The sequence below is a fragment of the Oxyura jamaicensis genome, chromosome 7 (genome assembly GCF_011077185.1).
Source record: "Oxyura jamaicensis isolate SHBP4307 breed ruddy duck chromosome 7, BPBGC_Ojam_1.0, whole genome shotgun sequence".
NCBI classification, from domain to species: domain Eukaryota; kingdom Metazoa; phylum Chordata; class Aves; order Anseriformes; family Anatidae; genus Oxyura; species Oxyura jamaicensis.
In genome coordinates this window covers 35,570,386-35,585,557 of record NC_048899.1, presented here as the reverse complement: position 1 = coordinate 35,585,557, position 15,172 = coordinate 35,570,386, and the positions used below count along the sequence as shown (strand labels likewise).

Genomic DNA, 15,172 nt, shown 5'->3' with positions numbered 1-15,172 from the left:
TTTCTTTCTTTCTTTTTTTTTTTTTTTTTTTTTTTTCTAAAGCACAATAATAAATCTGCAGATGGCATAGACATAAAGACGCTACTTCAGAGGAGCTGTCTAAAACACTGTCTCTTTGGCAAATGCCTTAAAGTAGGTCATTCTGCTGTGATTTAGGTTTATATTTCATTGCCAGCTTTTTGTTCCCATTACAAGTAGGGTGCATTCCAGTCCACAGATTTGCTCTTTTTTTTTTTTTTTTTTTTTTTCAGATTGGCTTTTATTTACAAGAATTTGTAGATCTTCATAAGAAAATGGCCAATATGCTGTCAAAAGTACTAATCATGCACTTGACCAGAAAAAGAGATGTATGAAGGTGATAACCTGGAAATGTTGGAATGTAAAATACCATTCTCTGAGAGCAAAAAATGTATTGATTCTCTTAACACAGTGATTGAAATGATTGTTCCATCTTTTGCAATGTGTGAAAAATTATTTTGTCTAATGTCATTTCAGAAGTCGCACAAAACAGCGGCATCCATTGGCCTAGTTGCTCAGGTATTTGCTTTTTCTGTTTATATGTTTCCCACTGAAAATCATGTTTTTTTATAGCTTATGAAAAAAGTAGAAATCAAATCATCAGGGTCTGTTTTCCCATCAAAGTGCTGGGGATTTACATGCCAAACTCCCACTAGCCTTAATGAATTACCTGCATAAATTCCCTTTCAATCGATAGTAGAATAGATCCTATTGTGTTATATTAATTATTTTGCACAGAACACTGACATTTTGGCATTAAAGCCTTTTTTTTTTTTTTTTTTTAAAGTTCCAATGAATATCTTAAGAAACTTCAAGCCTATTATTTATTTCACAGCCTTATTGTGAGAAAAATCCTGTATCTTTAGTCAGAAAAAAAAAAAAAAAGAAAAAAGAAAAGCACTGGAATTTACCCACTGATGACCTGGTTCTGGACATTAATGTGATAGGGCTCAGTCTCTCAAAATATAAAAATAAATAAATAAATACATAATTAAATAAATAAAAGGGGAAGGGGGTGAAAAAGCCCTTTTGTAATGAATTGAGCATTCTTAATTTTCAGCAACAAAAACCATTTGAGTTGAAAAGAACGCTCACCCCGAGCAATATTAAGAGGTTACAAAATCACATAAATTAACTCTGCCAGCGATATTTTGCTGAGGCTTGTGTGAGTGCAAACCAGAAGCAGGGCTCTCACATGGTCTTTATTAACCGAAGAGCACTTAGCAGTAACTGGCCTTCCCTGGGATGTGCTGTCCATATGCAGGCGTGTGCAGGGTGTGCATATGGCCAAACGCTGGGAGATGCGGAGGGGCTGGGGGGAGCTGCGAGGACGCGGAGAGTGGAAGTGAGAAGTGTTCGCTCTGTAGTCATGGGCAAGTGCCCTACCCTCTTCATTCCTCACTTTCTCCGTCTATGCAACCGGGATAATAAAACTTACTGACCTGAAAAAGGAAGTTCTGAGATTTAATTAATGTTTGAAAAGCTTTTTGAGATCGTTTGATACTGAGTAATGTGGAGTGAACAATGGCAGCTCTTTGAAACAGGGGCTCTATCTCTCCGTATTTGTGTACTGCACCTAGCACAATGGTGCTGTACAGCCACAGAGTCAACCATATCATAAATATTTAAATTAAAACTATGTTAATTATTTTTATCGTTCTGTTATTTGCTGATACACCAGTGCAGTACATTTTGAAGCTTGGTAGCATTGAAAAGTACCAAGCGTAATTATTTGCCTGATTGTTATGAAAATCAGGGTTTATATTTTAAATACGGTTTGTGAAAATAGGAAGCACAGGTGAAAATGCACTTTTAAATCCTCATTATTTTTCTCTTTAAAGCCACTAAGCTGTAATGTACTCTTCAGGGAATGGGTGAACTTTGCAAACTCTCTTGTTGCACAGGAAGGACAAGGCATGACTGCAGAAACCTCTGCAGCACGCACCTTCCCCCAGTGTGAACACAAAGAAAATGCATAAAGGTGCTCCAGGAAGACCAGATTTCATTTTTGCCTTTAATTCAGTAATTGTTATTACTCCTGTCCTGTGCACACTGGGGCTTGGTGCACATTTGCTTGTGTCACTAATTCACAAGGGGAAAGTTTAGTAGACCACTATGCATTTCAGCAAAGAGAAATAGGTTTCTCTCTTCTCTTTTCCCCCAGAATGAACCCCAGGAAACTGCAGTAAATGGGACAAATGTTGGCCTTGGTCCAGCCCCTTTCTGAAACTTTCCTATAGCTGAAACAGAGAAAAGCATGTGCGCAAGAGCATGTCTTAATATACATTTGCTCTTCTCAAGCTAGAAAGTTATCAATTTGCTTCATGTAAATCTTCAAATGGCAGTCAGGATACCTGAGTGCCTCCCTTCCCTGGCCAACCACCCACTCGATCAGCTCAGAAAGGACACTTCTCCTCTTCACATTTCCAGTAGCTGCTCCCTAAGTGTGTGAACAAGGCTCAGCTTTTCTCCCTGTTGCTGTCCTGTTGCTGAAGAGCAAGAGCAGCTCATGAGCTGGCTGACTCTAAAGAAAGATCCAATTCAGGATATAATTTCAGGAAACATAACTTGCTTCTCATGCCTTCATTTAAGAACTCTGGCGTTCTGCACATGCCTGAATCTGGGCATTTTTCCAGGAGCAAAATTTGAGTGCCCATCGTACACTTTGGGTCGTAGTTTCACACAAGTTCTTTGAGGTTCCCCACATAGAAATGTGTTGCATAGACCTTCTATTCTGGATCTTGCTTTTTCTTTTAAATTACTTTTACCTGGTTTATTTATCTTCTATTTCTATTTAATAAAAGGCTTGTACAGTTCTTAACGTAATCTGTTCTTCTGCCATGTGGAGGAAGGGTTCTCCCGAGCCTGGGTTTAACATACAAGACTGCTTGAAACTGCTGATATGACACATAGCTTAGTAAGTGAAAATCACATATGTTTGCTACAGTTTTCCTCCACCAACTTAAAAAAAAAAAAAAAAGTTTGCAGACGTCCCCTGCTTAGCATTACTGGCTGCCATGCTATAACTTTATTTTCTGATTTACCCTCAGAACTCTGGGTACTGCTGCTGGACTTGTCATCACATTGTCATCGCTGCCTGCTGTGCGGGCTATTGTGGGCTTCTGTCTATGCATAGCTTTTTCTATTCCCCCCCCCCCCCCCCCCCCCGAATCTTTAATAGGTAGAAATAAGTCTGTTTAGTTGCATGTAGCTTGCAAAAAAAGCCCGTGCTCTGCAGAATGAAGCTGCAAGCTTTGAGGGGTGTGCGTGCTTCAGTCGTTCAGCTGGGATGCTTTCTCTGGTCATGAAGCAATGGACATGGGGGGAAAGACAGCTAAAGCATGAGTCTTGCAATACTTACTACTTTTCTTAGACAGAATATTGCGGTAAGTGGGAATATCTTGGATAATTAGTTCTACTCTTGATGAGGAGCTTATTTGCAGCAAAGTGGATACAAGCAGTTACGAGTGACGAATTCTGGGGGGAAGGCAGTCAGAAAGGAAATAGCCATTCTCTCTCTGAAAGGGCAGAAAGCCCGGATGGTATGTGAAAACGTCTTGCTGCACAGGAAAAATGGAGCAAAACAAAAATGGAGCTTCTTGGATTCAAAGGTGAATGAAAAGGAATTGGCTTCTGCCCGGACAAGGCAGCCAGATAGGCCACAGTAACAGATCCACGTGATAGACCAAGAGGCAACTGCAGAGCTCCCCAGACAACTTGCCTGAAGTGCCTGCCAAGGAGGCAGATGCTGCTGCTGGAAGAATATCTTCCACAGTTGGGCATCTGGGTTCAGTGCTTTCCACGTAAGGGAGAGAGGCGGTAGCGTCAGGCTGGCCCCATCTTCCCGTTTAATTATTTCAACATCCATTTCATACTTTGGTAAATAACACGTATTATCCTGCTTTTGTGCGGGAAAATAATAAGCATGAGAGGGCCTTTTGCCTGCAGTGCATCCCCTTGCAGGGATGTCTACACGGATGGGTACGTGCGGACCCGAGCTTGGCTGCCCTGTGCTCCAGCCTGGTCAGATGTGAGACAGCTCGGGTCTGGGAGCCGCAGAGCTGCCTCGCGGTGGCACGGAGCTCAACCTAATAAGCAGAGCAGGCTGAGATTCATTAATTTAACATTAATAAGCACAGCTTATTAGCTCAGGCACAGCGCTGGATAATGCAGGCACACAGCTTCTGGAGCAGAGCTGCGGCCGCCCGCGCCAGCTCGGAGCACGGTGCAGGGGACACAGCCAGGGTGCTGGCAGCCTCCTCACCCCCACTGCCTCTTGCACTGGGGATGGGGAAAAAAAAAAAAAAAGAGGATTTTGTGCTTCTGCAGAGGCCTCTGTTAAAAAAAAAAAAAAGAAAAAAGAAAAAAAAAGAACACCATAAAAATAACAAAAAACAAATAACATGCCAAAAAAACGCCACAAACCAAAAACAAAACCAAAAAAACAGAAACAAAACACCAAACCATCCAGTTTTTTTTTTTTTTTTTTTTTTTTTTTTTCCGACGGTACTGCTGGCTTATGTCAAGTATTTAATTCATTTAAACCCCTCGTGCCTCAGTTTCCCAGTGGGTGTGTAACAGCTACCTGAAGATGTTGCTGTGAAAGCAGGTTGGGCACTGATCACACAGTGGGAAAAAGGGGGAAGGCCTCCTTCTAGCTTGCTTGGATTATAGTCGTGTGAGTAAATTATTGGGCACAAATACTGACTTATTGGGCAGGGATGGGTTGCTCTCTGTTCACATTTGTGCACAGAGCCAGAGCAAGGTTTCTGCATCGTCTGATGGCCTGTGTGTGCCTGCAAAATGGGACCAGAAGGGTCTGTCACTTTTATCTGGTAGCTGTGTTTAGCTCATTCATAATAAGCAACAGGAGAGGCTCCAGTCCTGAGGAAGGGTGGCTCTGTTTTCACAAATGCATGCAACAAAAACATATGGACTACATACAGCAGGTAAATGCTGTCTAAACATCCCCAGGTAGAACAGGCTGTTTTCTGTAGCCCTTTATTTGAGAAAATCCTTACTTATTTTTTGTTTGTTTGTTTGTTTCTTTCTTTCCTATTTAAGGTATAATATTTGTTTGAATTGGTCATCTTCAGGAAGAGGTATTAAAAACCTAATAGTTGGTCTCGATTATTTTCAGCCTGAAACAATTTGTTGTGGCATTAGACTGGAAAGAGGTAAGCAGCATTTCTGTTCAGCCCCTTATTTTTTCTCTTCTGTTTATGTATCATATGATAGAAAACATTTCATGAAAAGATGAGTAGGGGACTTTTTTCATCAGATGCAAAATACTTAAAAGAACAGGTACTGCAATCCCAGGCTTTGCATTTAATCCCCCTCCTGTGGGCTTCGTACACCGCGCAGCCACTTCTTGCAGCTTCAGAGGGCTTGGTTCAAGAAAGATATATGGCACCAGTGTTAATCCCTGCTGCCAGGCCTTTCTCACAGACTCTCTCATCAGCTGCTTTGTCTGGGTTATTTTATTTTATTTTTTTTCAAATATTTGGAATCTTGAACGTCCTTTGATTTACACTGGGCAAGCCCTCTGGTTGAAGACAGTGGCACAAGGTGCAGGTCTGTGGTGAGGCTGGCACACAGGGCACATTGGCACCCCTCTTCTCCCTAAGAAAAGACTCCCTAGAAACCTCCTTAAAATTGATCTAATTCTCCATCTTGTGATCTCTGCCAGATAATTTTGTTTCTTAGGTTAATTTACACAAATGCACAATGCTTATAGTTTAATAATGTAAACATTTTGTGACTATTAACTATGTACGTATGCTTCTTTATTCTCTTTTATGGAGCCATGGGGCCATTCAGACTGGCCCCCGGCTTCCCCACTGATGAGTTCAAGACAACGCACCAGCTTTTCCCTGTTTCTTGGTGTTTACGGTATCTATTCTGCTACTGCTTCCATTCTGACAGAGCAAAGTCCTGTCCTTCCCTGGGGATGTGTTGGTGTGACACAGAAGGCCGACCTTCTTCACAGAGACTTAGAAGCTTGCACCCGTAATGCTCAGAGCTCCAAATGGCTTAACTATCACATCTTCCTGCCCAACATCACTCTGTGCCATGGTGTTGCATCCGTATACCTCTGGCTTCACTACGCTTTCTGCAGTGACACTTGGTAAGCATGCACACGGTTATTTATACAGTACAGCCATCCTCCCACCACTTCTACAGAGTTGTAGTCAATCCAGGTATTGTGAATATATGCACGGCAAACTATTGCTATTCATTATCTGTATTTTTTTCCCCAAAAAACACCAGTCCTGGTCCAGTTTTGCTTGTTGTTCTATACATACGCAGCAGGAAACAATTGCTGTCCCAAACAGATTATGCTTTAAAAAGCCAAGGCAGACAAAGGAAGCATTATCATCATTTTGTAAACAAGGAACCAAGGCACAGAGAGATTAAATGATTTACCCAAGGTCACACCGAACATCCGGTCAAAGCCAAGAACAGAACCCAGGTCTCCAGAGTCTCAATCAAGTGATTTAACTATAAGATCAAAGACTTATTGTGTATACCTGATATCTTTCCCCTAAGACATGGTAACAAAACTTTCTTCAGGTTAGGATCAATGCCACATATGGTGCAGTAAATTTTGTATATGGCACAGGTCTTCTGACACTGTGTACCCACTTCTTGCACTCAGGTTGTTCCCAGGAAATAATTTCCCTTATTATTCCTCCATTGACAGTAATAAATTTTCATCTTTCTCTGGATAACCCACTAAAGGAGAGGATGCACATGGAGGGTACATCAGAGGAATACATAGACAACTGTTTTTCTGCAAGGGCAAACTCAGTCCTTCTAGGGACTGTTTAAAATCCTTCTATGCTTAATTAAATGGGGACATTCCCACAGCTATATGGACTTCATTCTTCCTTTTCAACTGGAAGCTGCACAACAAGATAAAGGATCTACATCTATTATGTGTACATGTCAGGAGAATGCAGTAGAAATGGTCAGTATAAAGGCATCATTCATGGTAAGCTTGGAGAAGTCTTTTATTTGCAGTCATTATTATTCATTCATTATATCATTCCTGGGATGAAATACTTCTCTGTGTACAGGGACTGCATGGGGCCCTCAGTCCTGCCTAGCCCCTTCAGTTTTAAGGGTTGTTTGGCTGAAAAGTGACTGTGCCAAAATGGCAGTAGTTATTCTCAACAGCAGGACAGCCAAGAGGGGAGGAACAGCATCCTAACCTTCATGTGCCCCCATCTTGTGGTCTGCCACTTCTGCACAGCAGCACAGCTCCAGGTTTGTCCCTGAGTGAGCACGTGGTCTGTGTACTATTTAATGGTAATGCCACAAAACAGAAGAAAACCCAAGATGAACATAAGACTGTGGGTTGACTGTGGGCTGACACCTCTCGCAAACTGAGCTGGAGGATTGTGGAAACCACAGAGGAATTATAAGGTGGATACACACAGTGTCATTTCTCTGCCTCTGTTGTATCTCAGCAGCATTAGGAGACACATCACTATTTTTAGATGTTCTGTGTTGTCTTAATTTTCCTCAGGAGGTGCAAGAGCTCATAATGTATTTTCTTAGGTAAATATTTTTCTGTCACTACATGCCTCAGCATATCCTGAGAACCATACAGCAAACTGAACATTACCAACCTGGATGGAGAAACGTGGGGATCCAAAACTCTGTGGCTGGGGAAAGTCAAACTTGCACACTGTAACATGCTGAATTTTCCATTTCAATATACCTGTTCATGGTAATCCCGATGTGCCTAACTGCAGCAAAGGAAACAACTGATCCATGTTCTAGTAGAGAAAAATTTGGGGCTTTCGCTTACAGACACTGATTTCTTGAGCAGAAATAGGATATGCATAGATGTCATAAATCATGCTTCATTTTGCCAAAGAATGTAATTATCTTTGGTATTTTGGATGACATTTGCAATAAGATTTGGACACCACACACACATTCCTTTTAAAATTATCAATTATTTCATTCTGGAGTTCTACTTACTTCTTTAGATGCTCGAAGAGGATTTTCATTGTGTCATAGTTTGGCCTAGGGAGCTTTTTTACCAGGGTCCTTATGGCTTTAATGCGAGTGGCATTGTCTGGGATTTCTAAAGGAAAAAAAAAAAAAAAAGAGAAAAAATACTTTTAGTGCCATATTAGGATATTATTTTGCACAGTACTCTACCTGGTATCTTAACAAGAAAAGCCATCATTAATATGTGGTTAAAAACAGAATGTATCATACCTTCAGTCTTCTTAATAGAGAGCAAGAGTAACTTACAATGATTAAAAATCTCTCTGATTCTTAAGGAAGCATTTTCTGGTTCACAGAACTATACTTCTATGATTTTCATTTATTTTATTAGACCATTGAAATGTCATCCTAAGCTTTAAGACCCCTGAGTAGTAAGAGACCCATATCTTAAATGGAATTTCACTTTGGAATTACGTTCATCCAATGATCCGATTTCTGTGGTAGATGCTCTTCCTATGTACTTCTTATTGTCCTTTATTGTACATTGTACCCTATCAGATTGAGAATACAAAATGTTTTCCTATTCTTTTTACTCATGTCTTCTGGTGATCAATTCTTTCAAAAAGCTATTCCAGTGCAGTTATTTTCTAATACCTATAGCATCTCACAGCTGTAATTTCTATAGGTAAAAATTGGTATTTCAAAGTTGCAATTAGCAATAAAAGAATGCAGAACTAAGGGCTTTAAACTGTCTTTTGAGGTGATAAGAACATTGCTATCCTTTTTGTTAAGATAAACCTTCCAGCTTTTGCATGATTCATAGTTTTGGGGAAAAGGTTTGACTGATTTTTGCATCGATTTGTATAAGATGTTGCAACTCAAGCAAAATCATGTATGACTGTGCTTTCATTTAGCTACAGATTAGATAAGGTTCCAGTAGGTCTGATGTAGGGAAAACATCTTGCTTTTTACATGCCCTAGATAACCTGAGAATTCTTTTCTGATCTTATAGTCTATGATTTAATTATCACCTATCATTCATTGTATATGTTGCTTTTTAATATTCTTATTACCCTAGCGCTACCTTAGGATTGAATCCCTGTAATTCAGTAAGTGCCACATAAGCATACATGGTGATTAGTGTCTTGATGCCAAGATTCCCACCCACTCCCATGAAAATAAATAAATAAATAAATAAATAAAAACAAGCAAAATTTTCCAACACTTGAATTGCATTTAAAAGCTACAGTTATTAGTAGGATAGCATTCTTTCTTTCCTCAGCATTTATTCCTTTTTCCTCTTGAGAATAATACTTCCTACATGCAGATATACATAGATATTATCTATCATTAGAAGATTTATATACATATATGAGAGACAAAAGCTCAAAGTAGTCAATGCATGAACTTTGCATGAGTATTGTTTTCCAGTTAAAAAATAAATAAAAATCTTTCACATGGATCTACTTTATAGAAAGTCATGCGATTGACAGTAGTTGTGATGAAGTTACACACAAATGAAGAATACAGTGTCTGTGTATTTTACTTTTGCTCTGGTTTGACATGTAGAGAGCCTCAACTTCTGAACGGCACAAGACCCCACAATCTTGAAACCCAGTCATCCCTTGATTTTTCTGCCACAAGCCATTAGTATTGGTTATTTTTGTCCTATGGACAATCTGTCCAGTGGAAATATGACTGAAACTACAAACGAAAATGACTTGAAATGTGCAGAAGTGAATTTATTGTAAGAAATGAAGACAAATTCTGATGGCTTTTTACTTGTGTGGCATGGTGTGTGCACATGCTGTGATACTACCAGACAAGTTATATTTAGACTGGGGCTGCCCTGGCTGTTGCTGACTGCACCTTTTCAAATAAAGCTACTCAACTTATTTTTAATTCTTATTTTATTTTATTTTCATTCATGAAAGTTCAGTGGACTTCAGTAAGACTGAAACACTGATCTTGGGAAAAACTCAGCAGAAGGAAATCATAGGATCATAGACCCATAGAATGATGGCTTGGGTTGGAAGGGACCTTAATGACCATCCAGTTCCACCTCCGATGCCATGGGTTTGGGATTCCACCCACTAGACCAGGTCGCTGTTTGTCCATTACAGACTAGTTGTGTGGAAATTTAACACAGTAAAAGTTTATCATGCTATTTTGAAGGAAGTGTCTCTGCTCACTGTGCCAATTAACAAAGATATCAGCTTGGTAATTACCTTCCCAACAGAATCTCATTAGATATAATTGTAAAAGAAATAAAAAAAGAACAGTATTAATTTATGAAGAAATTATTTAGTGAAAGAATGCCAAGGATATATAACTTCATTTTAGGGCCCAATGTACCAAAGCCACAGGTACTGACATAGAGGAGAAGAGAGGTTTAGCTAGGTGCTAAAGTACAAAATCCACAGAAATCTCACATAAAATTATTTTGCGAATCAGCCTATTTGTTAATTGTTAGTCTATTGTAAAAGAAGAAAAACAGGCAACATGTGGTAACTTTAGTCAGCATTTCTGAACTGGGAATGATAAACACCTCTGCCTGGCTCTGGCATTTATCAGTACTGAGATATTATTACCACATCGAGTCACAGCATGGTTACTGTTATCATCAAAAAAAAAAAAAAAAAAAAAAAAGAGCCAGCTAATCTTAATGGTTTGTAAAGCCGTTACCTGCACTGGTCTGACATTTATCATGATCATTTTACCACATGAGTCCTACATTGCAAAGGTATTTTATCTGGAAGGGACATCACTATGAATTATTATTTGCAGCTAGGTAGAAAATTGTATGTTGTAGATACCTTTTCTCATTATAAATCACAGTCACATTTCACCATTTCCCACACAAAGCTGCTGAGCCCAGGCTTTTTGCCATAACACTTATTCTCGCTCCCTTTTATAGTTCCATGAAAATATTGGGTACTCTTTCATTAAAATGGTTGATATTGTTGTGTTGTTTTTTTTTTTCTCTCTTTTTTTTCTTAAAAAAAAAAAAAAAAAGCTATATACAGTTGATTTTCTTCGAGTATAAAAGAATTTGTTTTTCCACTTGAGAAAGTGAAGAGGATAAACTGTTCATTTTTTTATTAAAGACTACTCTCGCTTCAGTTTTAGTGGCTGGGCTTGTCTTTACTCTTGACCTTGTTGATGGAATATTTAACAGATCAGATGCAAGATCTTATGTTTCAGTTGCAATACCTATGCATTTGCTTTCCTTCTGTAAAGCCTCGAGTCCCAGTTTCATAGAAATTTTCTCCTTTCAGATTCCTAAGTAGGAATTTTTTATTTTTTATTTTTCCTGAGGTTGTCTCTTTACCATGCTCAAATGGAGGGAGAAAATCTTTAAACATGGGTTTGTATAAATAGCCATGGAGAAGGTATCGCCCTCTGTGCTGTGTTCTGAAGCCTAGCACCGCGCAGTGCAAAGACAGGAAAACACTGAACAGCTCTTAAATTTTCCTGCTAAGTCTAGGAAATGGAAGAGACCAATTCTGATAAAGTGAAATAATATCATATTTCATCGTGCTCTTTTATTGTGAAAATTGATGAAGATTTCTGGAGAAGATTCCTATTTTGGAAAGTTAGACTCTCTTTCCCTGCGAAGATTTCAAAAGGAAAAATGTCGTCATAATCACATTTATAAAAGGAAGAATGAGAGGACATTTAATCCTTTTTGCATTTTCAGGCAAAATATGAAAGATGTAGGTGATAATTTCAGCAGATCAAGATACTCTGAAGTGAATCGCAGATGGTATTCTATGTAATATTTTCATAGAATGTATATTTAGAATTTGGGTTACTGTCTTTAAAAATAGGGCTGGCTCCCTTTAACAGAGAAACACGGTGGAGATGCTCTCTTGTTTACATTTCAGTGAAGAATGCATTGAAAAAACACTTAATATTATATAAGCGCTTTTGCAAATGAGCTTTGGATAAACATTTGAGCATAGAAGAAAACATGACGTGTCTGTAACATTAACAGTGGCTGGGTAAAAATGAATGAAGAAAGTAACCTTTAGCACTCATGTCCATAAAGAATACTTAAGCAAATCCCACTGAATCTTTCTTTTAATGATTAATTTTAAATGGACGTAGATGTTTACAACAAGCCACTTTGTTTCAGAACAGGAAGTCCAAGGTTTATCTCCAATAACTCACGTTAGCTCGGAAGGGATGTATGTCTCTAACCTGACATGCATTCATTATTTTGTAAGGTACTGGAGGCTGACCCATGACCCTCCTCAGACCTGCTGCATTATTCATGTCTGACTTACTTTGTATAGTTTTACTATAGTTCCCATTTCCCTTTACCAGGCATTTCAGCTGCTTGTGCATGTTTAGTGTTAAATGGCATTTATGGCTCACATTAATGCCTAATTTTATCACGAGCCATGGTTTCTTTTTATGCTGTCAAGCCTCGCATCTGAACTGCTGAAAAAAAAACAATGATTTATGATTCTGCATAAAATATCAAACTATTGATCTCTCACCTAATCTATTTTTGGTCCTAATAGTATGGTTTTCTTGTTTTCTTACACGGCTCTTCTCACCTTGTTTTGCATTTTTGGATAAGATCTCTGCTGTGTTTAAAACGTCATACACTGTTGCTACAGCAAAAAGCTGTCTGCCAAGAGTTTTTCCAACATCTCACGACTGATTCAGCTACCGAGAAAAAGACAGGCCTTGTTTGGGGCTTTTTTGGTTTCTTTCTTTCTTTCTTTCTCTCTCCCTCTTTTATTTTTTTAATCGGAACTGAGTGGGTTAGGTGGATTTTCGAGTGCTAATGAAATTGTGAGACTTATGGCGCTGGCTACAGCCAGCCGTAGTGTGGGCAGACGCTCTGTGAGCTTCCCCACTGTGCTGCTGTGCAAGCATCCCCGCTGTTATGTTTGCTATAGTTTTAATGTCTGTGAAAAATTCCTGATGCAACTAAATTATGTTCTGCCCTCTTGTTTGTATAAATAAACACCCGACTTAGCCAATTCATCTCGCTCCTGCCCATTTTAGAAGCTGGCCCTGTCACACAATGCTTAACCCTAGTCCTTGATAGCTTTGGTGTTATCAGGAAATGAAAATTTACTTAAAAGACAGTGCACTTTGGGCTGATTTTTTATTTTTTAGGGGTGTCAACTGCCCCAAAGTCTGCTTTCATTTGCTAAGTCTTCACATTCTGAAAGTCATGCCGAGTAAAATACATGGATTTTTATGTTTGTGTATATATATATACGTATATATAAATTATCCGTATCACCTTCAGTGTCAGGATATTTTAATGTTACTGTATGCAACATAAAAGTCCCAATTTTAATCACTTGCAGCACACTGGCAATTGTCTCGTGAAGATACATTGTAAAATATTTTCTTGCTTTAAAAAAAATCTATAAAAAGTATTCAAACTAACTAATGTTTGCTATAAGGAAAATAACCAATTTGTGATCCAAATTGATTTTACTTTTGATTAATGCCTCAGAAATAGATGTTGCAAAAGAAAATGAGAATTGCATGAAACCTCTCGATATGGGCAATTGATAAATTCATCCTACGCCATATAAAGTGGAGTTTGCAATGAATATTCATACAACTTTTGCAATCCATTAGCAAGACCCAGGACAATGAGTCTGCAACTCAGTCCCATTTAACAAAAATATATGTGGAATTAATGGGAAAAAGCAGCACTTAAAAAAGTTAAACTTTAATGGATCAAACTCCAGGTGCTGGAGTTTGAGGGAAATAACCAATAATAGTCATTTTTTACATATTTGATGGGACTGATTATGCAATGTGCAACTCTAAATGGCTTATAGCACATTGTAGCATGGTTCCATCCCATTGGCTACAGTAGGGTGCAGGCAGATGGATGACAGTGACAAGGAGAGAAGTGCTTTTGCTTAGCCGTGCGTTAAGATGCCATCCAGAAGCTCTGTGCACTGCAGACACTTCATTAGGATGCCAGGATAATGGTAAACTACCACTCAGAGTGACACCCCATTTCCTGCTTACTGAGCTCTCCAACCTCGGCAGATGTCAACAATCTCACAGTGCTACAGAGCAGACCTAACTTTCCAGGCACTTTGACTCCAATTTTTTTCCCTTAACAGTGCCATACATTACATGCAATATGTAACAGCAAGTACCAAACAGAAAACAAAATTTGCTGCCCTAATTATAACAAAGCGGCATCTGACTTAGGTACTGCATGCCCGGCGTACATACAACCAGTTAGGCAGCATAAAAGAGGAATGATCTTTGTCAGTCAATTTTGGGGGGTTAATTAGACTTAGGACTTTGATGGCTAATGGCTCGTCTGATCCCAACTGGAATGATCGTGCTTCGCTGCTAACTTCTACCAAGCGTCGGAAAAAATGTGCCGAGCTCTCTCCCGGTATTTCGCCGTGCGTGGGGTTTTCTGCACAGAAAGAGCAGACTTGAGCATCTGGCCGGTGTGATATTTTCTCTGCAAATGCACAACTCGAGGCCGTAACGCACCTCCCCAGCAGCAGTTAGAGCCAGCAGAGAGACGGCACTGCGATGCTTAACCTGCGCTCCTTTCCAGGGAAACACAAATAGTTGCTCACACTTTTTAAAATTGCCTTCGGATGCAGAAACAGCAGCTGTGAGGTCACAAATCGTAATTTAATTTAATTTCTTGAACCGATTGGGGTGTCTCTACTTATGTTTTTGAAATTGGGAATCCTGTTTATTTTATATGCAGTTTTTTTCCTTCCCTTCTTTTGGCAATGGGTGCTCTGCAAAAGGTGCTCAGCCGTACCACAGCGATGGCCCATCACTACTTTGGCTGCATGGAGGGGCGGAAACATGGCAGGGCACCACGCTGAGGATGGGCTTTGCTTGGGGTCCCTTGGTCCTTGCCCCTGTCCGTCGGGGACCTGGCGATGGTCAGCGATTCAGGACAGAGAGAAACTGCAGCAGGCTGGAGGGATGCACGGGGACATGGGATCAATGCATTTTGCCCATCTCATCTCACACAAAAATTGAGATGCTGAGTGGGAACCTCCGCAGAACGATCACAAGGACGGGGCCTTATCCTGTAATATTTATTCAGCTGTTGTTCATTTTCCCTGGGCAGAATTCCCACCGACTGCACTCCCACTTCGCTCCTTGTGACCGGCACCTTTGGCACCACCAGTGAGAGGTGGGATCGGGCCCCTCGTCA

At 39.7% G+C, this 15,172-nt stretch overlaps 1 protein-coding gene across 3 annotated transcripts in view; it reads right to left on the bottom strand.

Moving 5' to 3' along the window:
• ARHGAP15 (Rho GTPase activating protein 15) overlaps positions 1-15,172 on the bottom strand; it is a 332,778-nt gene that overhangs the window by 15,689 nt on the left and 301,917 nt on the right. For all 3 annotated transcript variants that reach the window (XM_035331541.1, XM_035331542.1, XM_035331543.1), the window contains one exon: positions 8,011-8,116. In XM_035331541.1, coding sequence (XP_035187432.1) covers positions 8,011-8,116 — 106 coding nt within the window. The remainder of the gene's footprint in view (positions 1-8,010; positions 8,117-15,172) is intronic.